The 22,578-nt window shown below is 39.0% G+C and overlaps 1 protein-coding gene across 5 annotated transcripts in view; it reads left to right on the forward strand.

The window, feature by feature from the left end:
- The window catches only part of DOCK3 (dedicator of cytokinesis 3), a 547,636-nt gene that overhangs the window by 167,513 nt on the left and 357,545 nt on the right, over positions 1–22,578 (forward strand). For all 5 annotated transcript variants that reach the window (XM_049861907.1, XM_049861911.1, XM_049861908.1 and 2 more), the window contains exons 3-4: positions 420–460; positions 11,548–11,603. In XM_049861907.1, the coding sequence (XP_049717864.1) occupies positions 420–460; positions 11,548–11,603 (97 nt within the window). The remainder of the gene's footprint in view (positions 1–419; positions 461–11,547; positions 11,604–22,578) is intronic.

The following is a 22,578-nucleotide window of genomic DNA, read 5'->3' on the forward strand; positions in this document are numbered from 1 at the left end:
AGTGAGCCATCTGTACTGGTGGGGGTGTTGACTTTATGCAAGTATTAGAGTGTGTGGGAGCGCAAATGAAACCAGGAGACAAAATCTGGGCTGTTTTCCCTCTTTGCCACCAAAAAAGTCATGTGATTATGGTATTTCTCTGTCCCTGTACGTATGTATCTGGGAGTTGAATTACTTGTTCTCAAGGTCTTTTCTAACATTTATGTCTTATTCTGTTGAAAGGCTTTTTGGGTTGTGATGAAAATTGGGAATGTTGTGTTCAAGTAAGACTGTTCCTTTGAGAGTAAACCACCTAATAAAGCTGTAGTGGTGTTTTAAGGAAAGCCTAGCATTCGCCTACTTTTTCTAAAAATACTCATATTATGTCTTACCGAAAATGACAGCTGTGATTTTAATATCCTCTGTATGCTTTGTTTTAGGTTGGTACAGAGGTGTGGCAACAAAGAAGCCAAATGTAAAGGTAATGAAAAGTTTATTGTTACTTTTTCTAATGTAGGGGAGGAGCTACCTAGTACATTTGTTTTATACAAAAACAATTCTCATGGGTCTTCTTTTAGTCTTTTTCAACAGCACAGTTTGTTTTTCCTACAGTACTGTATCAGATTCTTCTCTGACATATCAGCATTAAAACGGTTTTTCTAAAGGGACAGAAAATGCAAATATGGTCATAACTTCATGACTTAGGTTGAAAAGTCCTACTTTTTTCCTTCAAATAGTTTGATAAAAATAAATTGAATTATTCATAAGCCTAGTACTGTGGAACCATGTGATTAGTTAGGTGAATTTATATCAACAGTGCAAAATGGAAGAAAAAAATTAGGTAATGTTTAGATATTTCTCTGCTGAGCATAGTATTCTTGTTAAAATATGAATTTAAACAAGAATTTTTTCAAGCTCAGAATACAGATTTTATATACTGGTATTTGTGTTTATTCTGTTACTAATTAGGATTAATTTGATTAAATGAAATATATTTTCATTAGCATTTAAAATACACTTAGAGACATTTAGACTCTGACTAGATAACACTTGTAGCATTCAGAAATACTAGTAAACGAGAAACCATTTCTTTCTATAAAACAGTTTTTAAAAAATGCTCAAACCTTAATCTTATTCTTTATAATAGTTTGTGGTAAGAAATATCATTTATAAGGAAAAACTTCACCTGTTTTGTCATTTCATAAAATTCGATCCTACAGTATTTGTGACTTGTTTTTTACATAAATGTTTCTGTGGTTTATCAGTGTTGAATATGTAGTTACAATTAAATTTTGCTCCTTTATAGCATTCCTTAGTATGAATAACCACAGTTTATCCAGCCTGTAATTCATGAACACTTAAGTTGTTCCCAGATTTTTGGCTATTATAAACAAAACTGCTGTAAACATTATTGCAATGTCTCCTCCTGTACATGTGCAAGAAATTCTTTTAGTTATATATTTTCATGGCTACATATTAAAATTGTTTCATTTTTAAAGAGAAGCATGATAAGAAAATATGCATTGCTAAATGATTTTAAGAAAGATACTTTCTTTTCTTTTTTTACTCTTCTTGAGCAATGTTTTATTTTACAGCATACACTTCTAGGGTAAAACTTACCTTCGCTTTATAATTTTAGAGACCAAAGCAGATTTTTGAGACATAGTATTATTCTTCTGTTGGTGAAATGTCATGATGTGTATGTGTGCGTGTATATATGTCTGGGTGTGTATGTTTTATTTGTTTATTCTTCAGTGTTTATTTATGTTAAGAAAGCTACTCTTTTGATGAGTCTAACATATATGTCTGATGAGTCTAACATATATATGTATGTACACACAGACGTGTGTATGTACACAGAGAGACATATATATACACACACAGACATATGTTAGACTCATCAAAAGAGTGTCTTAAGAACATGAATAAGCATTAAAGAGTAAATGAATGAAATAAAATTAAGAAAATGACAAATATTTGATTATAATTTTGTACATTTTAGAAAACATGCTCAACATAAAACTAATGAAATTCAGCAGAATTTATATTAATTCCCACTTTGTGGTTTGAGGAAATGGATTTATACATGAAAGGTCAACCGGGCACCTAGGATTCTTCCAGACAGAAACAGGGCTTTACAGAACATTTTACATAGCAAAAGCAGAGGTGAAGTGGCATGAAATTGCAAGACATGTTCAGGGCATGGCAATTTGTCCAAGATGGCTAGAGCATAGTGTAGGAGAGTGATAGATGGTAGGACAAGAAAGGTAGGTTGAATCCATAGCTAAAGAATCCCATATGTCAGAAAATACAAAGAATGCTTAGGAATTTGAACTTCGTCTCTCTGGCAACGAAGAATCTGTCATTCAAAGGAGGCATGGATACATTATCACCACACAGTACCCAAAAAACCCAAACCCGTTGGTGTTAAAAGGAACCCTGGTGGTGCAGTGGTTAAAGTGCTTGACTGCTAACTGAAAGGTGGGTGGTTCAAACCCACCAGCTGCTCCGTGGAAGAAAGATGCGGCAGTCTCCTTCCACAAAGATTTATAGCCTTGGAAGCCATATGGGGCCATTCTTCTCTGTCCTATAGGGTTCCTGTGAGTCAGAATCGACTCCACGGCATTGGGTTTGGTTTTTGGGTTTGGTTGCCCTCAAGTTGACTGCCACATCTTTCTCCCATGGAGTGACTGGTGGTTTTGAACTTCTGACTTTTTGGTTAGCAGCTGAATGCTTAACCACTGCACCCCCAGGGCTCCTTCCATACAGTACAGTATAACTATAAAATACAGTTTGTCAGAGAAAGACTAATAAACATCTGTTAATGATACATATTGAAATATTTATGGACACACTGATATGATGCCTAAAATCTGGTCTAAAATACTGCAATAGACAAAAAAAAAAAAAAAAAAAAAAAAATGTGTGTGGGATAGATGAATCAAGATTTGCAAAACGTTTATAATTGTTGAATTGTTCTTAGAGGTTCATTTTACTGTTCTCTCTTGTGTGTGTTTGAAATGGGGACAGCACAATTATATATCTGATAGGATTGTTGTGAGGAATCGGTGAGCTTATATGAAGCCTTTAACACAGTGCCTAGCACATGATATGAGTACAATGAATAATTGCTGCTACTGCTGTTACAACTTCCACTACAACAGCACAGAGCTGAGAACGAGACTGTAAAGACTGCTAAGCCCAGGAGGGCATAGCAAGAGGAACTAATAAAAAGAGTCTGAGAAATGGAGGTTAAAGTTGGCTAGGGAGAAGATAGCTAAAAAGACAGGGAAATAATGGCTTTAAGTACTGTGGAGTAGCCTAGTATAGTAGGCACTGAATAGAGGTCAATACATTTGACAATTAGAAGACCATTGATGATTTTTAAGAGAATCCCATTCAATACGATGGTCATGAGTGAACACCAGAGTCCAGTGAGTTTATGAGTGGTTCAGAAGGTAGAGAAGTTGCCACAGTAGATTGTGGGTAAAAGAAAGGAAGGAGATACAGAATCTAGAAAATACAAGGTCTTTTATGTCAAACCCTGAAGATTTGATTTTGCATTCCCTTTATTTGGGAGTTATAATTTCAGTTTTTCAGTTTACTTTCTAAGCTGCAGCGTGTTCATTTTGATACCGTGTTCATTTTGATACAGATTTGGTACAAAACCAGGCAATACTGAGGCATATTCCTATACCTTTTTTTTTTTTAAATAAAGGAAAACTCTAGGTATCCCCCAGTAAGCATTCTCCTAACTGAAAACGTTTTGAAAACTGACTTTTCCAAAAGTCGATTGTTATGCAGTATTGGGATTTTGTGTGTTTATGATTTGGAATTTACCCATTAATCACATTTTGATTGTGCTCTGTGGATGGGCCCCCTATTAGTGTGTTTGTGTTGGGGTTGGTGGGGAGAAGATGGTGGGAGTTCAAGGGAGTGAGGACTAGGTGATATGGTGTCATGTTTCTTTGATATTATATCAGGAAGTTCCCATGACCATTCCCAGATTTGATGATTCTCCAAGTTTGATGATAGGAGGACTCATACCCAAACCCAAACCCAGTGCCTTTGAGTTGATTCCGACTCATAGTGACCCTATAGGACTTATAGGACTCAGCATATAGTCATATTCATGGCTATGAGTTACTATATTGAAAAGATACTAAGTAAAATCAGTAAAGGGAAGAGGTATGTGGGGCGAAGTTCAAAGGAAAACAGGTGCAAGTTTTCAAGGGTTCTCTCTCTGTGGAATCACACAGGACATGCTTAATTCTCCCAGTAATAAGTTGTGAGAACATGTGTGAAATGTTGCTGAGCAGGGAAGCTCATTCAAGACTCAGTGCTCAGGGTTTTTATTGGGGAACAGTAATGTAAGGGAGCCCTGGTGATGCAGTGGTTAATCGCTTAGCTGCTAACCAGAAGGTTGGCAGTTCGAGCCCACCAGCTGCTCCTTGGAAACCCAATGGGGCAGTTCTACTCTGTCCTGTAGGGTCATTATGAGTCAGAATCAGCTTGATGGCAATGAATTTTTTTTTTTTTTTTTTGGTGACGTAGGCAGACTACACTTAGAACATACCGAAAAGTCCTGATTCCCAGAGAGAAAGCCAATATTCAACATAAACCATATTGATGTTCAAACCGTTTAGGTGCAGTGAGCCATTCTTACCACGTAATGGTGGGAACCCTGCTGAAATCTAAGTTACCAGACACCAGTCAAGGGCCAACTTTGCGAGCAGTCTTTTCAGGAATAGCAGTTTAGGCCTCCTATGTTAACCCACCATGTGTCTGTCATTTTGTCATACTGTGGTGGCTTACATGTTTCCGTGATGCTGGAAGCTTTGCCACCAGTATTTCAAATACCAGCAGAGTCACCCTTGGTGGACAGATTTTAGCGGAGCTTCTAAACTAAGATTAGGAAGAAGGACCTGGGAGTCTGCTTCTAAAAAAACTGGCCAGTGAAAACCTCATAAATAGCAGCGGAACATTGTCTGTTACAGTGCCAGAAGATGAGCCCCACAGATTGGAAGGCACTCAAAATACGACTGTGGAAGAGCTGCCTCCTCAAAGTAGAGTTGACTGTAATTACATGGATTGTGCTGTCAGTCATAGGACAACTTCCATGTGCCTACAAGGAAGACCAGTTAATCCGACTATAATTCAGATTTATGCACCAACCACCAAAGCCAAAGATGAAGAAATTGAAGATTATTACCAACTTCTACAGTCTGAAATTGATCAAACATGCAATCAAGATGCGTTGGTAATTATTGGCAATTGGAATGTGAAAATTGGAAAGAGAGAAAAGGATCTATAGTGGGAAAATATGGCCTTGGTGATAGAAACAATGCTGGAGATTGCATGATCGAATTTTGCAAGACCGACTTCTTCATTGCAAATACCTTTTTTCAACAACATAAATGGTGACTATACATGTGGACCTCGCCACATGGAATACATAGGAATCAAACTGACTACAAATATGGAAAGAGACAGTGGAAAAGCTCAATATCATCAGTCAGAACAAGGCCAGGGGCCAACTGTGCAACAGACGATCAGTTGCTTATATGCAAGTTGAAGTTGAAGAAAATTACAATAAGTCTACAAGAGCCAAAGTGCGACCCGAATTTAGAGACCGTCTGAAGAATAGATTTGACACTTTGAACACTAATAACCGAAGACCAGGTGGGTTGTGGAATGACATCAAGGACATCATATATGGAGAAAGCAAGAGGTTGTTAAAAGACGGGAAAGAAAGAAAAGACCAAAATGGGGATGTCAGAAGAGACTCTGTATGTTGCTTGTGAATATAGAGTAGCTGAAGGGAAAGGAAGAAATGATGAAGTAAAAGAGCTGAACGGAAGTTTTCAAAGGGCAGCTCGAGAAGACAAAGTAAAGTATCATAATGAAATGTGCAGAGATCTGGAGATAGAAAACCAAAAGGGAAGAACACCCTCAGCATTTCTCAATCTGAAAGAACTTAAAAAATTCAGTCCTGGAGTTGCACTTTTGAAAGATTCTATGGGGGAAAATATTAAACGATGCAGGAAGCGTGGAAAGAAGATGGAAGGAATATACAAAATCACTGTACCAAAAAGAATTGATGAGTGTTCAGCCATTTCAGGAGGTGTAGCATATGATCAAGAACTGATAGTACTGAAGGAAGAGGTCCAAGCTGCACTGAAGGCATTGATGAAGAACGTGGCTCCGGGAATTGACGGAATACCAATTGAGTTATTTCAACAAATGGATGCAGTGCTGGAAGTGCTCACTCATTTATGCCAAGGAATTTGGAAGACAGCTACCTGGCCAACTGACTGGAAGAGATCCATATTTGTACTCATTCCAAAGAAAGGTGATCCAACAGAATGTGGAAATTATCAAACAATATCATTAATATTACATGCAAGTGAAATTTTGCTGAAGATCATTCAAAAGCAGTTGCAGCAGTACATAGGCAACTGCTAAAAATTCAAGCTGGATTCAGAAGAGGATGTGGAACAAGGGATATCACTGCTGATGTCAGATGGATCATGGCTGAAAGCAGAGAATACCGGAAAGTTTACTTGTGTTTTATTGACTATGCAGAGGCATTTGACTGTGTGGTTCATAACAAATTATGGATAATATTGTGAAGAATGGGAATTCCAAAACACTTAATTGTGCTCATGAGGAACCTGTACATGGATCAAGAGGCAGTTGTTTGAACAGAACAAGGGGATACCGCGTGGTTTAAAGTGAGGAATGGTACGTCAGGGTTGTATCCTTTCACCATACTTAGTATGTATGCTGAGCAAATAGTCTGAGAGGCTGGAATATGTGAAGAACATGGTGTCAGGATTGGAGGAAGACTCAAACAGCCTGCGATGTGCAGATGACACAGCCTCATTTGCTGAAAGTGAAGAAGACTTGAAGCACTTACTGATGAAGATCAAAGACCACAGCCTTCAGTATGGATTACACCTCAACATAAAACAAAACCCCTCACAATTGGACCAGTAAGCAACATTATGATAAATGGGGAAAAGATTGAAGTTTTCAAGAATTTCATTTTATTTGGCTCCACAGTCAACACCCATGGAAGCAGCAGTCAAGAAATCAAAAGACACATTGCACTAGGCAGATCTGCAAAAGATTGACACAATGGCCGCAACAGTGAACTCAGACATAGTAGTGACTTGAGGATGATCATAGGACTGGGCTGCGTTTCATTCTGTTGTACATAGGGTCTCTATGAGTCGGAGTTGACTCTACGGCACCTAACAAGAACAACAGTCTTAGCTGTGCCCCTTTGTAGGTGATCTTTCGTTTTTCCTGAGCTGCTTTCAGGATTGTTTATTTGTATGGGGTTCATTGTGCTTATTGGATGGCTATCTTCTCGTCTTTCATGATATTAGGGAAGTTTTCTGTTAGCAAATCTTCAACAGTTCTCTCTGTGCTTTTTGTTGTCTCCTCCCCTTCTGGGAATTCCAATCATGGGTAAATTATTCCTCTTGATAGTGTCACACATAACTGTAAGGCTTTCTTCATTTTTTTTTTCTTCAGTCTGTCCTTGTACAAATTAGTGTGAAGGGATTTGTTTTCTGTTGCACTGATCATGTCTTCCATTGTTTCAGTTCTGCTCCTATGACTTTCCATTGAGTTGTCTGTTTCTGAAATTTTATTGTTAAGGTTCTAGATTTCTAGTTGTTATTTTAGTATGGTTTTCATTTTTCTGTTCATTTTGTCATTTTGTTCTCATGTTGTTTTCCTGAATTATTCTAGTGTTTTGTCTTTGTTTTCCACAGTTTAGTCTATGATTTCTTTGAGGACCCTATACATAAGTCTTTTGAATTCCTTACCAGGTATCTCCATTACCATTTCCTTCTCAGGGAGGTTTTCTTGGTCTTTATTTTGTTTACTTGCTCGGGCCATCTTGCCCTGCTTTTTTTAGGTGGTTTGCTATTGTCCCTTGTCTCTGGGACATTAAGGGGTTATTGCATTTATTTTTTAATTGTATAATTGTTTGCTGAGTCCTGTTTTTTTGTGTGTGTGTTTTGATGACTCCTGACAGCATGGTTGGTGTGATGCTCTGGTCACTGGACTGACTATACTGGAGTGCCCCGTACCTGTCTCTGGGCTTGTGGGGTGGCGAGTAGTGTGGGAGCTCAGGTATCTGTTTACCAGCCTTGCTGGGTGGCTGAGGGTGAGTTGATTGGGCTTTGGCTTCCATCCGCCTTTGTTTTGGTGTGTCAGAAGCAAGGAGTGGTGGTTTTTGTGGTGTGGTGAGTGTGGCAGGCAAGTGGGGGTGTGGTCATCACCTTGCTGGTTGGAAGGGGGAGGTGTGTAGAGAGGGATGGTGGACTGATGTGTGCACAGTTGTACTACCTCCGCATACTTTTGAGTTGGAGGAGGGAGGAAGGAATGACAGGCAGATGTGTGCTTAGTGACCACACATCCACTTGTTAGTAGGCAGGGAGAGGGAGGAAGGTGCAGCAGGCGTATGTGCACTTGCGCCACTTCTGCCTTGTGCTGGGCAGGGGGAGGGAGGAAAGGGCCTTTGGGGGATACACGCGCAGTCGTGGCATCTCTGCTTCTTACTGGGTGCGGTGAGGGATGGAGGCACACTGGGTGGATGTGCTTAGAGTCGTTCCTGCCTCTGCCCACACTAGGTAGGGAGAGAGAGGGAGGGGTGGTAGTAGGATGCTCATACGATCATGCGCTCCCATCTTGTGCTTAGTGAGGGGAGAGTGGAAGGAGCTTCCGAGGGGTGTAGGGCAGTCATACCTCTTCTGCCCTTCACTGGGCAGGTTGAAGGAGGGAGTCATTTTGGGTGGATGTGTTAGCAGTAGCGCCTCCTCTGTCTTGCGCTGGGCATGGGGAGGGAAAAAGAGGTGGCACAGGGGGGGTACATGTGTAGTCATGTCTCCTCTGTCCCTTGCCGGGCAGGGCAAGGATGAGGGAGTGATGAGTGGCTTTCTTGCTGTCTTGACACCTCTGCCCCCCACTGGGCTCTTAGAGGGGGTGTAGATAGCGGTTGGGTGCATGCATGGGAACGTATGTAGTACCCACTCATCAAATGTGCAAGGCGGGGTAGTGGAGGGATTGGATGGAGTAGGGCAAAAGAGGAGAGGCTTGTGTTGTGGTCCCCTTGTGAGATGAGGCATTCAGGGTATGGAACCCTCTGCTGTCTCCGATCAGGGGAATGGAGTGAGGCTAGTGTGTCTACCTGGCTAGAATATGTGGGTGCCGGGGCACCTCATGTTTGCTGCAACCAGTGAGTGGTGCTTTTCCCCGTTTGAGTGCAAGGAATGGAGGCCATCCTTGCACTGATTAGGTGGGGGACATCCTGCTGACACTCTGCAAGTCCACTGTCTCGTGCACACCGCTTGCCTCAAAGGTCAGGGGCTACCTCTCCTGAGTATGTCTGGTTCTGGTTCCTGGCTCCCTCTCTGCCTCTGCTTGTCTCTGTGTGTGTCTGTATAATTTCTCTGTCCCTTTTGGGAATGTCGTGAAGTTGCCTTGCTGTTTTCTTCACCCAGTCTTGCTTCTGGCTTTGTCCTAAGGTGGCTGCATCAGGCTGGGGATGGTTGGCTGAGCTCCTCTGTTCTGTGCTGCTCCTTGTTCACTGTGTTCACTCACTTTTTCCTCCCAGTCAGTATTCAATCAGTTCTTAGACATTATTTTTTGATGTTCATGGTTCCTAGATTGTTATCTGCCTTTTTTCGTTGCTTTTTTTTGGTATTTGGTGCAGTGGGATGTTATGGTGCGTGTAACAATGCTGCCGTCTTGGCTCTGCTTCTCTGCTTCATTCTTGAAATACAGTTTTGATAGATATAGAATTTTTAATTGAGTGTTAGTTTCTTTCAGAACTTTAAATATGTCATCCTGCTACCTTATGGCATCCATAGTTTCTGAGGAGAAATCAACTGTTAATCTAATTGAGTATCCTTTGTATGTGACAAGCCTCTTGCTGCTGATTTCAAAATTTGGTTCTTGTGTTTGGGTTTTGACAATTTGGTATTTGTTGGTGTGAATCTCTTAGTTTATCCTGTTTCAACTATGTTGAGATTCTTCAATGTATATTTTCTCGTCTTTCATGACATTTGTAAGTTTCTGGCCATTAGTTCTTCTAAAGTTTTCTCTGCCCCTTTCTTCCTTGCTCTTCATTCTGAAGACTCCAGTAATGTGTAGTTTGTATGCTTGATAATGTTACACAGGTCCCTCGGGCTATATTAACTTTTCTTCATTCTGTTTTCTTTCTGCTCCTTACACTGAATACTTTCAATTGTCTTATGTTCATATTTGTGGACTCTTCTGTTTCCTGAAATCTGCTCTTGAAACCCTATAGTGAGTTTTTTATTTTAGGTGTGTGTTTCAGTTCCATATGTTCTCTTTGGTTCATTTCTCTAATTTATCTCTTTACTGATATCATTTTGCTCAGACATCATTCTTCTGACTTCCTTTAGTTATTTGTTCTTTCAAACTTTTAGCTCATTTGTTTCTAGGTTTCTAGTGTTTTCACCTTTAAGTAGGGGATATATAAGGCAAAAAGAAAATGCAGGGAACTCACCACCATGTTATTTCTTGTGTGTCAAGGTCCCTAGCTGGCCTGCCTTCTTCTCGTAACCTTTTCGGGTTTTCTGATTTTAAATGTCAAGACTTTTTAATTGTACTTACCACGAGAAATAGGAAAAAGTATGTCTTCTCTGTCTTCCCAAAAGCATCTGCTGATCCAGTCTGTTTTTATATTTATATTATCAAAATTTTCTTTACAGATAACTAAGTTACAGATTCAGGCAATTAAGTGCTTTATCCTATTTTAACTTCTATTCTCCCGTAACAGGGTTCCCTGTTGGTATAGGTTCTCTTTTACTCTGAGCCACTATATATAATGCATTACTGTAATCCAGGTAATGAATGGCCTTGGTATTACCAGTTGAGTTCGTTATTGGTGGTTTTGTGGCCCAAAGAGTATAAAAAATATTTAGGCCATTTGTGTTTTATCGGAAGGGAAATTTCATGCATTAGGACGAGGAGTGAAACAATGATTGAAAAACTGAAATGGTTGTTAAAAATGAATGCACTTTTTATGCCTTAGGACTTGAAATTACAGCAAATACGAAAGCAGAAAGAGTTTGGAAAGACGCAGAGACTCAAAGCTCCCAAATTGATTAATTAAATGCTAGCCAAGGTCTGAGAATTGTTGCTGCAGCACAGAGGTGGTAATTGGTAATTTGTTGGTTAGATGATGATGTTGGTTTCAGAGATACATACCATGCTGTGTACATAAAACTGTGTTCTGGGAGTGGTTTAATGGAATACCTCCAAAATGCTTTTTTTTTTTTTTGCATCCTTAAGGTCACAGTTTTCTCCTGAGGACAGACTCTACCCACTACAATGCAGTTTTTATCTAATGTACATTGTGGAACTCTGCATTTTCACTAATATTCAAAGTGGTTGCTACAGTAAAGAGATTTAGTATATTGATGGTAGAGTATTTCCATGTAGAGATCTGGCTGCTATTTTTGTATATATGAGGTATTAATCACAATTTCCTTTTTCTAATGAAATTTTTTTTCTCTTTTACAGGGGATCTTTCCTGCAAATTACATTCACTTGAAAAAGGCAATTGTTAGTAATAGGGGGTGAGTAGTTGGCCTTTATAAACTTATTTACAATTTTTATGGGTTGTAGAGGAAAGCTTTTTTTTATTTTATTTTTGTTGATTGGGTAAAATATGGCATTGACATTATTTTCTGGCAAAAATATGCGTGCTTTATTATGTATTATTCTGAGAAAATCCCTTTTTCTTAAAATAATGACAGCTTTAACCTGTTTTTCTGTATACTGGAGAAATAACCTGAGTTGGTGTGAATTTTTTTTTTTTTTTTAGTATGTACCGTTTTGAGCATAACCATTTAGAATAGTAGAAGAGTTAGAAATAAATGTGCTGTTTTTTTTCTTGTATGTCAAAATAAGGGGGCTTTTTTAATTAAAAAAATTTTTTTAGTAGTAGACATTGAAAAAAAGGCATACTTTAAGGATGAAAGATGGTATACAAAGGGGATAATCAGTATGATCACAGATGTGAAAAAATAAAAGATCCCTCTGCATGGAAAAGAGACAAAAAGTAAATGCATCGAAACGTTAACTCTTTGTGTGTTGATAATGTGATTTTTTTAGTCCTTTATGATTTTTTCCTATTTTAAAATATAAGAAATATATAATAAAATTATTTTATTTAAAAAACTCATCATTTTAAATCACAAATTTTAAAGTATGTATAATTTTCAACTAAGATAGCTTTTTGTATGAGAAATAATTTTTTTTGACCAGAGGATAAAGAAGCATCAGAGTAATCTTCTTATCTGTCAGTGTTTAGTCAAGAAAATAGAAACTATATGGGTGATTTTAAGAAGTGGGATTTAATATACGGAATTGTTTACACATTTGTGGAGTGAAAGAGAATATACTGATGTAACCCAGAGACAGTAATTGCAAAAAGTAGCCTAAGTTCTCATGGCCAGGAATGCAAAAGATAAGGGTCTTGGATACCAGAACCTAGGAGCTTGAAGGATGGCTTTTGAGACACTGGAGGTCAAACATCTGAGGAGGGGACATCATATGGTTGCTGCTGATATGTATGAGAAAAGGCAATGAAGCTGTTTATAGGACTGCCGATAGAAACTAGAGGCTGGAACCAATTGCCACTAGTGGGAAAATGTTCATAGGAACAGCACAGCCAATGCCTCCAGGCAGGGAGCCTATTGGTGAAACAGCTACAGCTAGCGCTCCCAGGTGAGGACACCGGAAGTGAGTCTGTTTCACTTGCCACTTCCAGGCAGGGAGTCTGGAACTGGAGCTCCACAGCTGTGCTCTTGGATGGCGAGTTTCATGGTGTGTATACAGCAGCTGTAGCTCCCTGGTGGGGAGTGGGGAGTCTGGGGCTGGAGAGAAGTCCCATGGTAAATCTGAGACAGCTGCTGTTCCCAGGTGGATAGTCTGGTGCTAGAGCTCCAAAGCTGGCACTCCCAGGCAGGGAGTCTTGTGGTGATTCTGCACCAGATGTTGCTTCCTGGAGGGGAGTCTGATGCAGAACTCCACAACTGATGCTCCCAGGTGATGTGTCTGGTGTTGGAGCAGCAGAGCTGGCACTTCAAGGCAGGAATTCTCATGGAGAATCTACAACAGCGGCCACTCACAGGTGAGAGTCTAGTGGTGAGTTGGTGGTAGTTGGTGATTTTGGACAGGGAGTCTGGTGCTGGAGTGGCACAGCGGGTACTTCCCAGTGGGGAGTCTGTTGCTGGAGTGGCATAGCTGGCATCACCAGTCAGGAAGCCTAGTGGTGAAGTGGCCATACCAGGCACTACAAGGTAGACACTCTGGCGCTGGAGCAACACAGCCAGCACCCTTATTCAAGGAGTGTAATTGTGAAAAGTGACAGCCTGCATCTCCAAGCAGTGAGGCCAGTGGTGAAGTGGCCACAGCAGGTGCACCAAGGCAAGGGAGTCTGGTGTTGAAGTGGAAAACTTCAACCTTCAGCAGTTTATAACAACAACAATAATAAAGAAGAAGAGAAAATCCTAGGGAAGGATAAGAAGTTAATCTCCAGAGCTACCACAATATAATAGTTAATTGTCCCCTTTTCAACAAAAAGTAACAAGGCATATGAAGAAACAGGAGAAGATGGCCCATGCATAGGACCAAAATGAAGTGATAGGAACTATCCCTGAGGAAGGACAGATAGTGGACTATTAGACAAAGACTTTAAAGCAACAATACTAAATATACTCAAAGAGTTAAAGGAAAACAGACAAAGAAATAAAGGAAGTTAGGAAAATGATACAGAAACAAGACACGAATGTCAGTAAAGTGGTCCCAAACCCAATAAAGTGGTAGAAGTTTTAAAAAAGAACTAAACAGAAATACTAGAACTGAGAAGTATAATAACAGAAATTCACTGGAGAGGCTCACCACAGATTCAAATTGGCAGAAGAAAAAAATTAGTGAATTTGAAGATAGAGCAATTGAGCCTGAGGAGCAAATAGAAAAAAGAATGAAGAAAAGTAAATATTGTATTCAGTCAGATTGTCCATATTAAAGCCTAAGTTAGATATTTTCAAACAGGGGAAAAAAAAGATACTCAGATCATATACTATCCCTCAGCCCTTCCTGGAAAAATAAATACAGAAACAAAAAGCTATTTAAATATGAGTTCAGCTGGTCAAAAGATAAATTAAAAAATACAGGACTGGATTGGAGAACCCATTGTAAATTGTGTGGTGATGATCACTGAATTCTTTTAAAAGTGGAGCTAAGACTTAGCAACTGGGTCGACTATGATTATGAACCCTGATAAATTAAAATTAATGTAATCAAAAGTAATATGAAGGTGATGGGAGGAAAAACGAGAAGAAGTTTAAAAATGAAAACTGTCTCATCTTCTATGGAGTTATTTGACTGAAGTAGAAATGGAGTTAAGATTAAAAGATTCAAGTGTCTTAATGATTTTTACAAACTTTTTTTTTTAAACCATGCAGAGATCTTTTAGTAATCCTTTCTCTTCTGGAGATTGGAGGCTTATCTCAAGTTTAAGAGTTTAATTTTTCTGTTATATTGAAGTAGAAGTTTAATAGTTTAATTTTTTAAAATATTTTATTGTGTTTTCGGTGAATGTTGACACAGCTGTTTACATTGTGTTTTAGTTATCTACTGCTGTTATAGCAGAAAAGATGACTTTAACAAGAGAAATTTATTCTCTTACAGTTTAGGAGGCTAGAAGTCTGAATTCAGGGTACCACTACCAGGGAAAGGCTTTCTCTCTCTGTCAGCTCTGCAGGAAGGTCCTTGTCATCAATCTTTTTCAGTCTAGAAGCTTCTCAGTGCAGGAACCCCGGGTCCAACGGATGTGCTATTCTCTTGGCTGTTGTTTCTTAATGGTATGAGGTCCACATGTCTCTCTGATCGCTTCTCTCTTTTATGTCTCAAAAGAGATTGATTTAAGACACAACCTAATCTCCTAGATTGAGTCCTTCCTCATTAACATAACTGCCTTATATCCTGCTTCATTAATATAATGGAGAGTAGGATTTACAACATATAGGAAAATCATATCAGATGACAAAATGGTGGACAGTCACACAATACTGGGAATCATGGCCTAGCCAAGTTGACACATATTTTTGGAGGACCAGTGCAATCTAAAACAGGTTCCCATTCAACAGTTCCTACACAGGTTGTTCAGCGACATGGGTTACATTCTTCACAGTGCATGAAACTCTCATTATTTCCATTTTGGTTGTTCCATTTCCATTAATCTAGTTCATCTTTCTTTTAAAGTACTTATTGACCTTTTGATCTCATACAGGTTTTTCAAAGGAGCACAGTACTTATGGGTGATATTCATTATTTTGTGAGCCAGTCTGTTATTTAGCTACAAGGTGACCTCACGTTAGTTTTGGTTCATGGTATGAAGAGTGTCTCAGGGCAGCAGTCTCAGGGAGTCCTCCAGTCTCAACCAGTCCAGTAGATTAATAATTTACTTTTAAAATAGGATGTATTTCCCTCTCTTTTTTACCCTATGCCATGCCCCCACACAGGGAGAATTTGGAAATAATGTTCATAATTATTTCTGGTGGAATTTTGTGATTACTGTTTTTTGTCTTTGTATTTTTCTGTACTGTGCAAACTTTGAAAATAATGATTCTATTTTATTTTTATAAAAACAGTAAGTTTATCACTCTAAATTGCAAAGAAAACAAAAGTCTGTTTTTTAAAGCTACAAATTATTTTAAGCAAATTTCCTTATCCTTTCAAAGTACTTTGTTATCTTACCTGACTTACTTGAATAATTCTTTTGAAGTACCTTATCTCAGTTTTCTCTAGTTATCAGAAACTATACCAAAATCCAAAATACTTAATTGCTCTATTCATGAACTAAGAGAGAGAAATAAATAAAAAGATAGAGAAGACAACTCTTCATAGACTGATGCTTTGCAGCATTGTGAATAGATGATATGACAGGTTATACTTTGCCACGGTGTTGAAATGCTGTAAATTTCCTTCGCTTTCATCAGTTCCATCCATTTTAACTTTGCCATAATTTCCTAGTAAGACATAACAGAATACCACAAAGTGGGTGGTTTAAAAAACAGAAATTTTCTCACATTTTTGGAGGCTGGAAATCCAAATCAAGGTGTTAGTAATGTTGATTCCTTCTGGAGGCTTTGCCTCTCTCCTGTTTCTGGTGGCTACTGGCAATCCATGGCCTTCCCGTGCTGCTTATAGATGCATCTAACCCTGTGATCACATGGCGTCTGTCTTCCATCACCCTCTCTGTGTGCATCTCCCTTTTTATAAGAAACCACTCTGAAGGGATTAGAATATTAGGACCCACCCTACTGTGGCATGACGTTGTTTAATTTACCTATAGTATTTGCAAAGAAAAACCTTATTTTCCCAAGTAGTGTCACACTCACCTGTGCAGGGGTTAGAACTTCAGCGTATCTTTTTGGAGGACACAGTTTAATCTATATTAGACCTGTTGTTGCTAGGTGCTGTTGATTTGGTTCCGACTCATAGCGACTCTGTGCACAACAGAACCAAACACTGCCCAGTCCTGAGCCATCCTTACAACCATTGTTATGCCTGAGCTCATTGTTGCAGCCACTGTGTTAATCCACCTCGTTGAGGGTCTTCCTCTTTTCCGCTGACCCTGTACTCTGCCAAGCATGATGTCCTTCTCCAGGGACTGATCCCTCCTGACAACATGTCCAAAGTATATAAGATGCAGTCTTGCCATCCTTGCCTCTAAGCATTCTGGCTGTACCTCTTCTAAGACAGATTTGTTCATTCTTTTGGCAGTCCATGGTATATTCAATATTCTTCACCAACACCACAGTTCAAAGGCGTCAACTCTTCTTCAGTCTTCCTTATTCATTTTCCAGCTTTCACATGCATATGATGCGATTGAAAGTACCATGGCTTGGGTCAGGCGCACCTAAGTCTTCAGGGTGACATCTTTGCTCTTCAACACTTTGAAGAGGTCCTTTGCAGCAGATTTGCCCAATGCAACGTGTCTTTTGATTTCTTGACTGCTGCTTCCATGGCTGTTGATTGTGGATCCAAGTAAAATGAAATCCTTGACAACTTCAATCTTTTCTCCTTTGATCATGATGTTGCTCATTGGTCCAGTTGTGAGGATTTTTGTTTTCTTTATGTTGAGATGAAATCCATACTGAAGGCTGTGGTCTTTGATCTTCATTAGTAAGTGCTTCAAGTCCTCTTCACTTTCAGCAAGCAAGGTTGTGTCATCTGCATAATGCAGATTAATGAGTCTTCCTCCAATCCCGACACCCCGTTCTTCATATAGTCCAGCTTCTCGGATTATTTGCTCAGCATACAGATTGAATAGGTATGGTGAAAGAACACAACCCTGACACACACCTTTCCTGACTTTAAACCAATCAGTATCCCCTTGTTCTGTCTGAACAGCCGCCTGTTGATCTATGTAAAGGTTCCTCATGAGCACAATTAAGTGTTCTGGAATTCCCGTTCTTCGCAGTGTTATCCATAGTTTGTTTTGATCCACACAGTCGAATGCCTTTGCTTAGTCAATAAAACACAGGTAAACATCTTTCTGGTATTCTCTGCTTTCAGCCAGGATCCATCTGATATCAGCAATGATATCCCTGGTTCCACATCCTCTTCTGAAACTGGCCTGAATTTCTGGCAGTTCCCTGTCGATATACTGCTGCAGCTGTTTTTGAATGATCTTCAGCAGAATTTTGCTTGTGTGTGATATTAATGATATTGTTCTGTAATTTCCACATTTGGTTGGATCACCTTTCTTGGGAATAGGCATAAATATGGATCTCTTCCACTCAGTTGGCCAGGAAGGTGTCTTCCATATTTGTTGGCATAGACGAGTGAGCACCTCCAGCGCTGCATCTGATGTTGAAACATCTCAATTGATATTCTATCAATTCCTGGAGCCTTGTTTTTCACCATTGCCTTCAGAGCAGGTTAGATTTCTTCTTTCAGTACCATAGGTTCCTGATCATATGCCACCTCTTGAAATTGTTGAACATCGACTAATTCTTTTTGGTATAATGAGTCTGTGTATTCCTTCCATCTTCTTTTGATGCTTCCTGGATCGTTCAGTATTTCCCCCCATGGAATCCTTCACTATTGCAACTCGAGGCTTGAATTTTTCCTTCAGTTCTTTCAGCTTGAGAAACACCGAGCGTGTTCTTCTCTTTTGGTTTTCCGTCTCCAGCTCTTTGCACATGTCATTATAATACTTCATCTTCTCGAGAGGCCCTTTGAAATCTTCTGTTCAGTTCTTTTACTTCATCAATTCTTCCTTTTGCTTTAACTGCTCGACGCTCAAGAGCAAGTTTCAGAGTCTCCTCTGACATCCATCTTGGTCTTTTCTTTCTTTCCTGTCTTTTCAGTGACTTCTTGCTTTCTTCATGGATGATGTCCTTGATATCATTCCACAACTCGTCTGGTCTTTGGTTAGTAGTGTTCAGTGTGTCAAATCTGTTCTTCAGATGGTCTCTGAATTCAGGTGTGATAGACGCTAAAGGTCATATTTTGTCTCTCATGGACTTGCTCTGATTTTCTTCAGTTTCACCTTGAACTTGCATGTGAGCAGTTGATGGTGTGTTCCACAGTTGGCCCCTGGCCTTGTTCTGACTGATGATATGGAGCTTTTCCATCGTCTCTTTCCACAGATGTAGTCAATTTGATTTCTGTGTGTTCCATCTGGCGAGGTCCATGTGTATAGTCACCGTTCATGTTGGTGAAAGAAGGTATTTGCAACGAAGAAGTCATTGGTCTTGGAAAATTCTATTATTAGATCTCCGGCGTTGTTTCTGTCACCAAGGCCATATTTTCCAACTACTGATTCTTCTTCTTTGTTTCCAACTTTCCCATTCCAATTGCTCGTAGTTATCAATGCATCTTGATTGCATGCTTGATCAATGTCAGACTGCAGCAGCTGATAAAAATCTTCTATTTCTTCATCTTTGGCTATAAGTGGTTCTTGCGTAAATTTGAATAATAGCTGTATTGCTGGTCTTCCTTGTAGGTGTATGGATATTATCCTATTACTGACAGCATTGTACTTCAGGATAAATCTTGAAATGTTCTTTTCACGATGAAGGCAACACCATTCCTCTTCGAGTTGTCATTCCCAGCGTAGTAGACTATATGATTGTCTGATTCAAAATGACCAATACCAGTCAATTTTAGCTGAGTAATGCCTAGGGTTGACGTTTGTGCGTTCGTTTTCATCTTTGACAATTTCCAATTTTCCTAGGTTCATATTTAGTACATTCCAGGTTCCGATTATTAATGGATGTTTGCAGCTGTTTCTTCTCATTTTGAGTCATGGCACATCAGCAGATGAAGGTCCTGAAAACTTTATTCCATCCATGTCATTAAGATCGGCTCTACTTTGAGGAGGCAGCTCTTCCCCAGTCATCTTTTGAGTGCCTTCCAACCTGGGAGGCTCGTTTTCCAGCACTATATCAGACAGTGTTCCGCTGCTATTCATAAGGAAGAAGGACTCGGCAGTCTGCTTCTGAAAAGGATTAGCCAGTGAAAATCTTAGGAATAGCAGTGGAACATTGTCAACATTATATCAGACCTACTAAGTATAAAATCTGCTCACTCTAAGATGATCAGTGATCTTGTAATTTGCGAATCCAGTTTCTCCTTTTTTAGATTGTATTTTTCTGATGTAAAAATAATGTTGCGAAATACTGATGCATTTGATAATGTTGACTGTTCTCTGTTTTTTTTTTTCTATTTAAGAAGTAACATTTTTCTATAAAACATTATAAAGCAGAAACAAACCTCTGAAAATACAAAGGAAATTTGAAGAAGGATTAAATGCATTCATAATACTCCCGTCCTGAAATAGCCACTGTAACAGTTAATGTAGTTCGTGTTTTATCTATTCATGATGTTTTTATTTTCTTCCTTATGGTATTTGTAAGTTATGGTCTCCTCCTTCCTCTTTTCTCCACTCTTAATATTCCTTTGATGATGCTTCTCGTTTTAATAACCATTTTTTCTCTCTGGGTTTATGTGAGTATTATTTTCATTCTTCCTCTTTGACCTGACTTTGTCATTTTCCTTCTTAGACTCTTGTTTCTCTATCAGGCCCTTGAATACTATTAATTCCTGTTTTTTTTCTCTACCTTATTTTCTTGCTTTACATGTGGGGTATGCATGTCGTGTTCAAAACATAGGAAGGCACATGCAGTTTGGCTATAATGGAGTATGTGGCATGAGGACAATAAAAAGAGATGAACTCAGAGAGGTAACAAGGAGCTGAATGTTGTAGGGCCTTGTAGCCCGTGTTAGGGGCTTTAGGTTTTATTTAGCATTTTTTTTTTTAATTTTATGAGCCAGGAAGCCTTTAACGGCCTTCAGATAGGGAAGACAAATGGTGTTAAATAAATTTAAAAGTTATTCTGGACTGCTTTGTTGAGACTACAGCTATAGTGGAGCAAGGACAGAAGCAGAGAGATCATGTGAGAGATTCCAGTAGTCCATGCAAGATATATTGATGGCTTGACTCAGGTGTTTAGTGGGGGTGGTAAGAAATGGTAACGTGCTTTATATATTTAGGAGTTAGAGCTGATTGGATTTGCTGATGGTATATAAAGCCAAGAGACCTGGTAGTCAGTGGTTAACAGCTTGGCATTTAATCAGTAGGTTGACAGTTTGAATCCACCAGCTGCTCCTTGGAAACCCTCTGGGGCAATTCTCTCTCCTGTAGGGTTGCTATGAGTTGGAATCAACAGGTTTTTTTTTTTTTTAAAATATATAAAGCCAAAGCAAACCTGTTGATATCAATAGTTTATCAAGTAGCATATAGACCTGGTAGCATATAGATGAATTGAGGATTACTCCAGGGTTTTTAGGCTGAAAAACTCTATGAATGTAGTTGCCATTCCTAGAGATGGGGAAGTTTGGGAAACGGCCTGTTTTGGGGAAGAAATCAAATAATTTAATTTTGGACATGTCGTATTTGAAATGACTCTTAGATATCCAACTAGAGATGTTACATAGGCAGTTGGCTATATGAATCTGGAGATTTTTGGGAAACATTGTGGCTAGAGACATGATAATATGCTTGGCTACTAACTGAAAGGTTGGAGGTTCAAGTCCTCAGAAGAAAGGCCTGATGATCTACTTCTGAAAAATCAGACACTGAAAACCCTATACAGCACAGTTCTTCTGTTACACACATGGGGTTACCATGAGTCAGAATCAGCTCTGTGGCAACTTTTTTTTTTTTTAAGCTATGGGCTGGAAGAGAACAGTAAAGGAGTTAGTATAGATGGAGAAGTTAGGTGAAGACAGAATCCTAGGGACCTATATAGTATTTACATGTAGGAGAAAGAGGCAAATCAATCAAAAGAGGCTGAAAAGTTGTGGCCAGTGAGATAGATAGAGGAAAAAAAAAAAGAGAAATGAGACAATAATGTCTTAGAGGCCAAGTGAAGAGACTAATCAAACATGTCTGGTACTTTTGAGGTTGAGTAAGATGAGGACAAAGAATTGACTATTAGGAGGTTATTGGAGATATTGATATGAACAATTTGAATGGAGTGATTGGAGTAAAAGCCTGATTAGAAGAAATTTGAGAGAGAATGAAAGAAAAAAAAGTAGAGAACAATGTAAAGGACTAAAGTTATGGCCCTCATGACTGTAACTGAATGGCAAATGACAATATCTATGGTTTGGGGATAATTCGTCTGTGTAATCTTTTTTGCAAAAATATCCTCTGAACTCTTTTTATCCAACTTTATATTTTGAAAAATTTCAAATCTACAGAGAAGTTACAAGAATAAAACAAAGAACGTCCATAAACATACACTTCCTAGTTTCACCAGTCGTCAATATTTTTGCCGTATCGTATTCACATTCTCTGCTCACCCCCCTCCTTTTTCGCTTGAGCATGTTTCAGACAGCCTAACACTTCAGTGCTAAATACTGCAGTATATATCTCCTAAGAAAAAGGATATTCTCCTATATAACCACAGTATAATTATTACACTTAATGGAAATTAACATGAATACAATAGTATTATAAAATATGTAGTCTATGTTTTAGTTATCTAGTGCTGCTGTAACAGAAATACCAGAAGTGAGTGACTTTAACGAACAGAAATTTTTTTTTCACAGTTAAGGAGGCTAGAAGTCCGAATACAGGTTGCCAGCTCTAGGAGAAGGTTCTCTTTCTCTGCCTGCTCTCGGGGAAGGTCCTGTTCTCTTTTCAGCTTCTATTCCTAGGTTGCAATCATGTGGCATGTGTCTCCCCTTCTGTTTGTGCTTTTTCGCATGCTGAATCTGCTCTTTTATATCTCAAAAGAAATTGACTTGAAACACACCATACGTTAATACTTCCTCATTAGCATAGCAGAGAAAACCCATTCCCAAGTGGGATTATAGCCACAGGTATAGGGGTTTGGATTTACAACACACATTTTAGGGGGACACGATTCAATTTATAACAGTCCATATTCAAATGTCCTTAATTGTCCCAAGAATGCCCTTTATAGCCTTTTTTTTTTTTTTGAGGAGAATTCAGGATCCAGT

This window comes from Elephas maximus, chromosome 20 (assembly GCF_024166365.1).
Source record: "Elephas maximus indicus isolate mEleMax1 chromosome 20, mEleMax1 primary haplotype, whole genome shotgun sequence".
NCBI lineage: Eukaryota > Metazoa > Chordata > Mammalia > Proboscidea > Elephantidae > Elephas > Elephas maximus.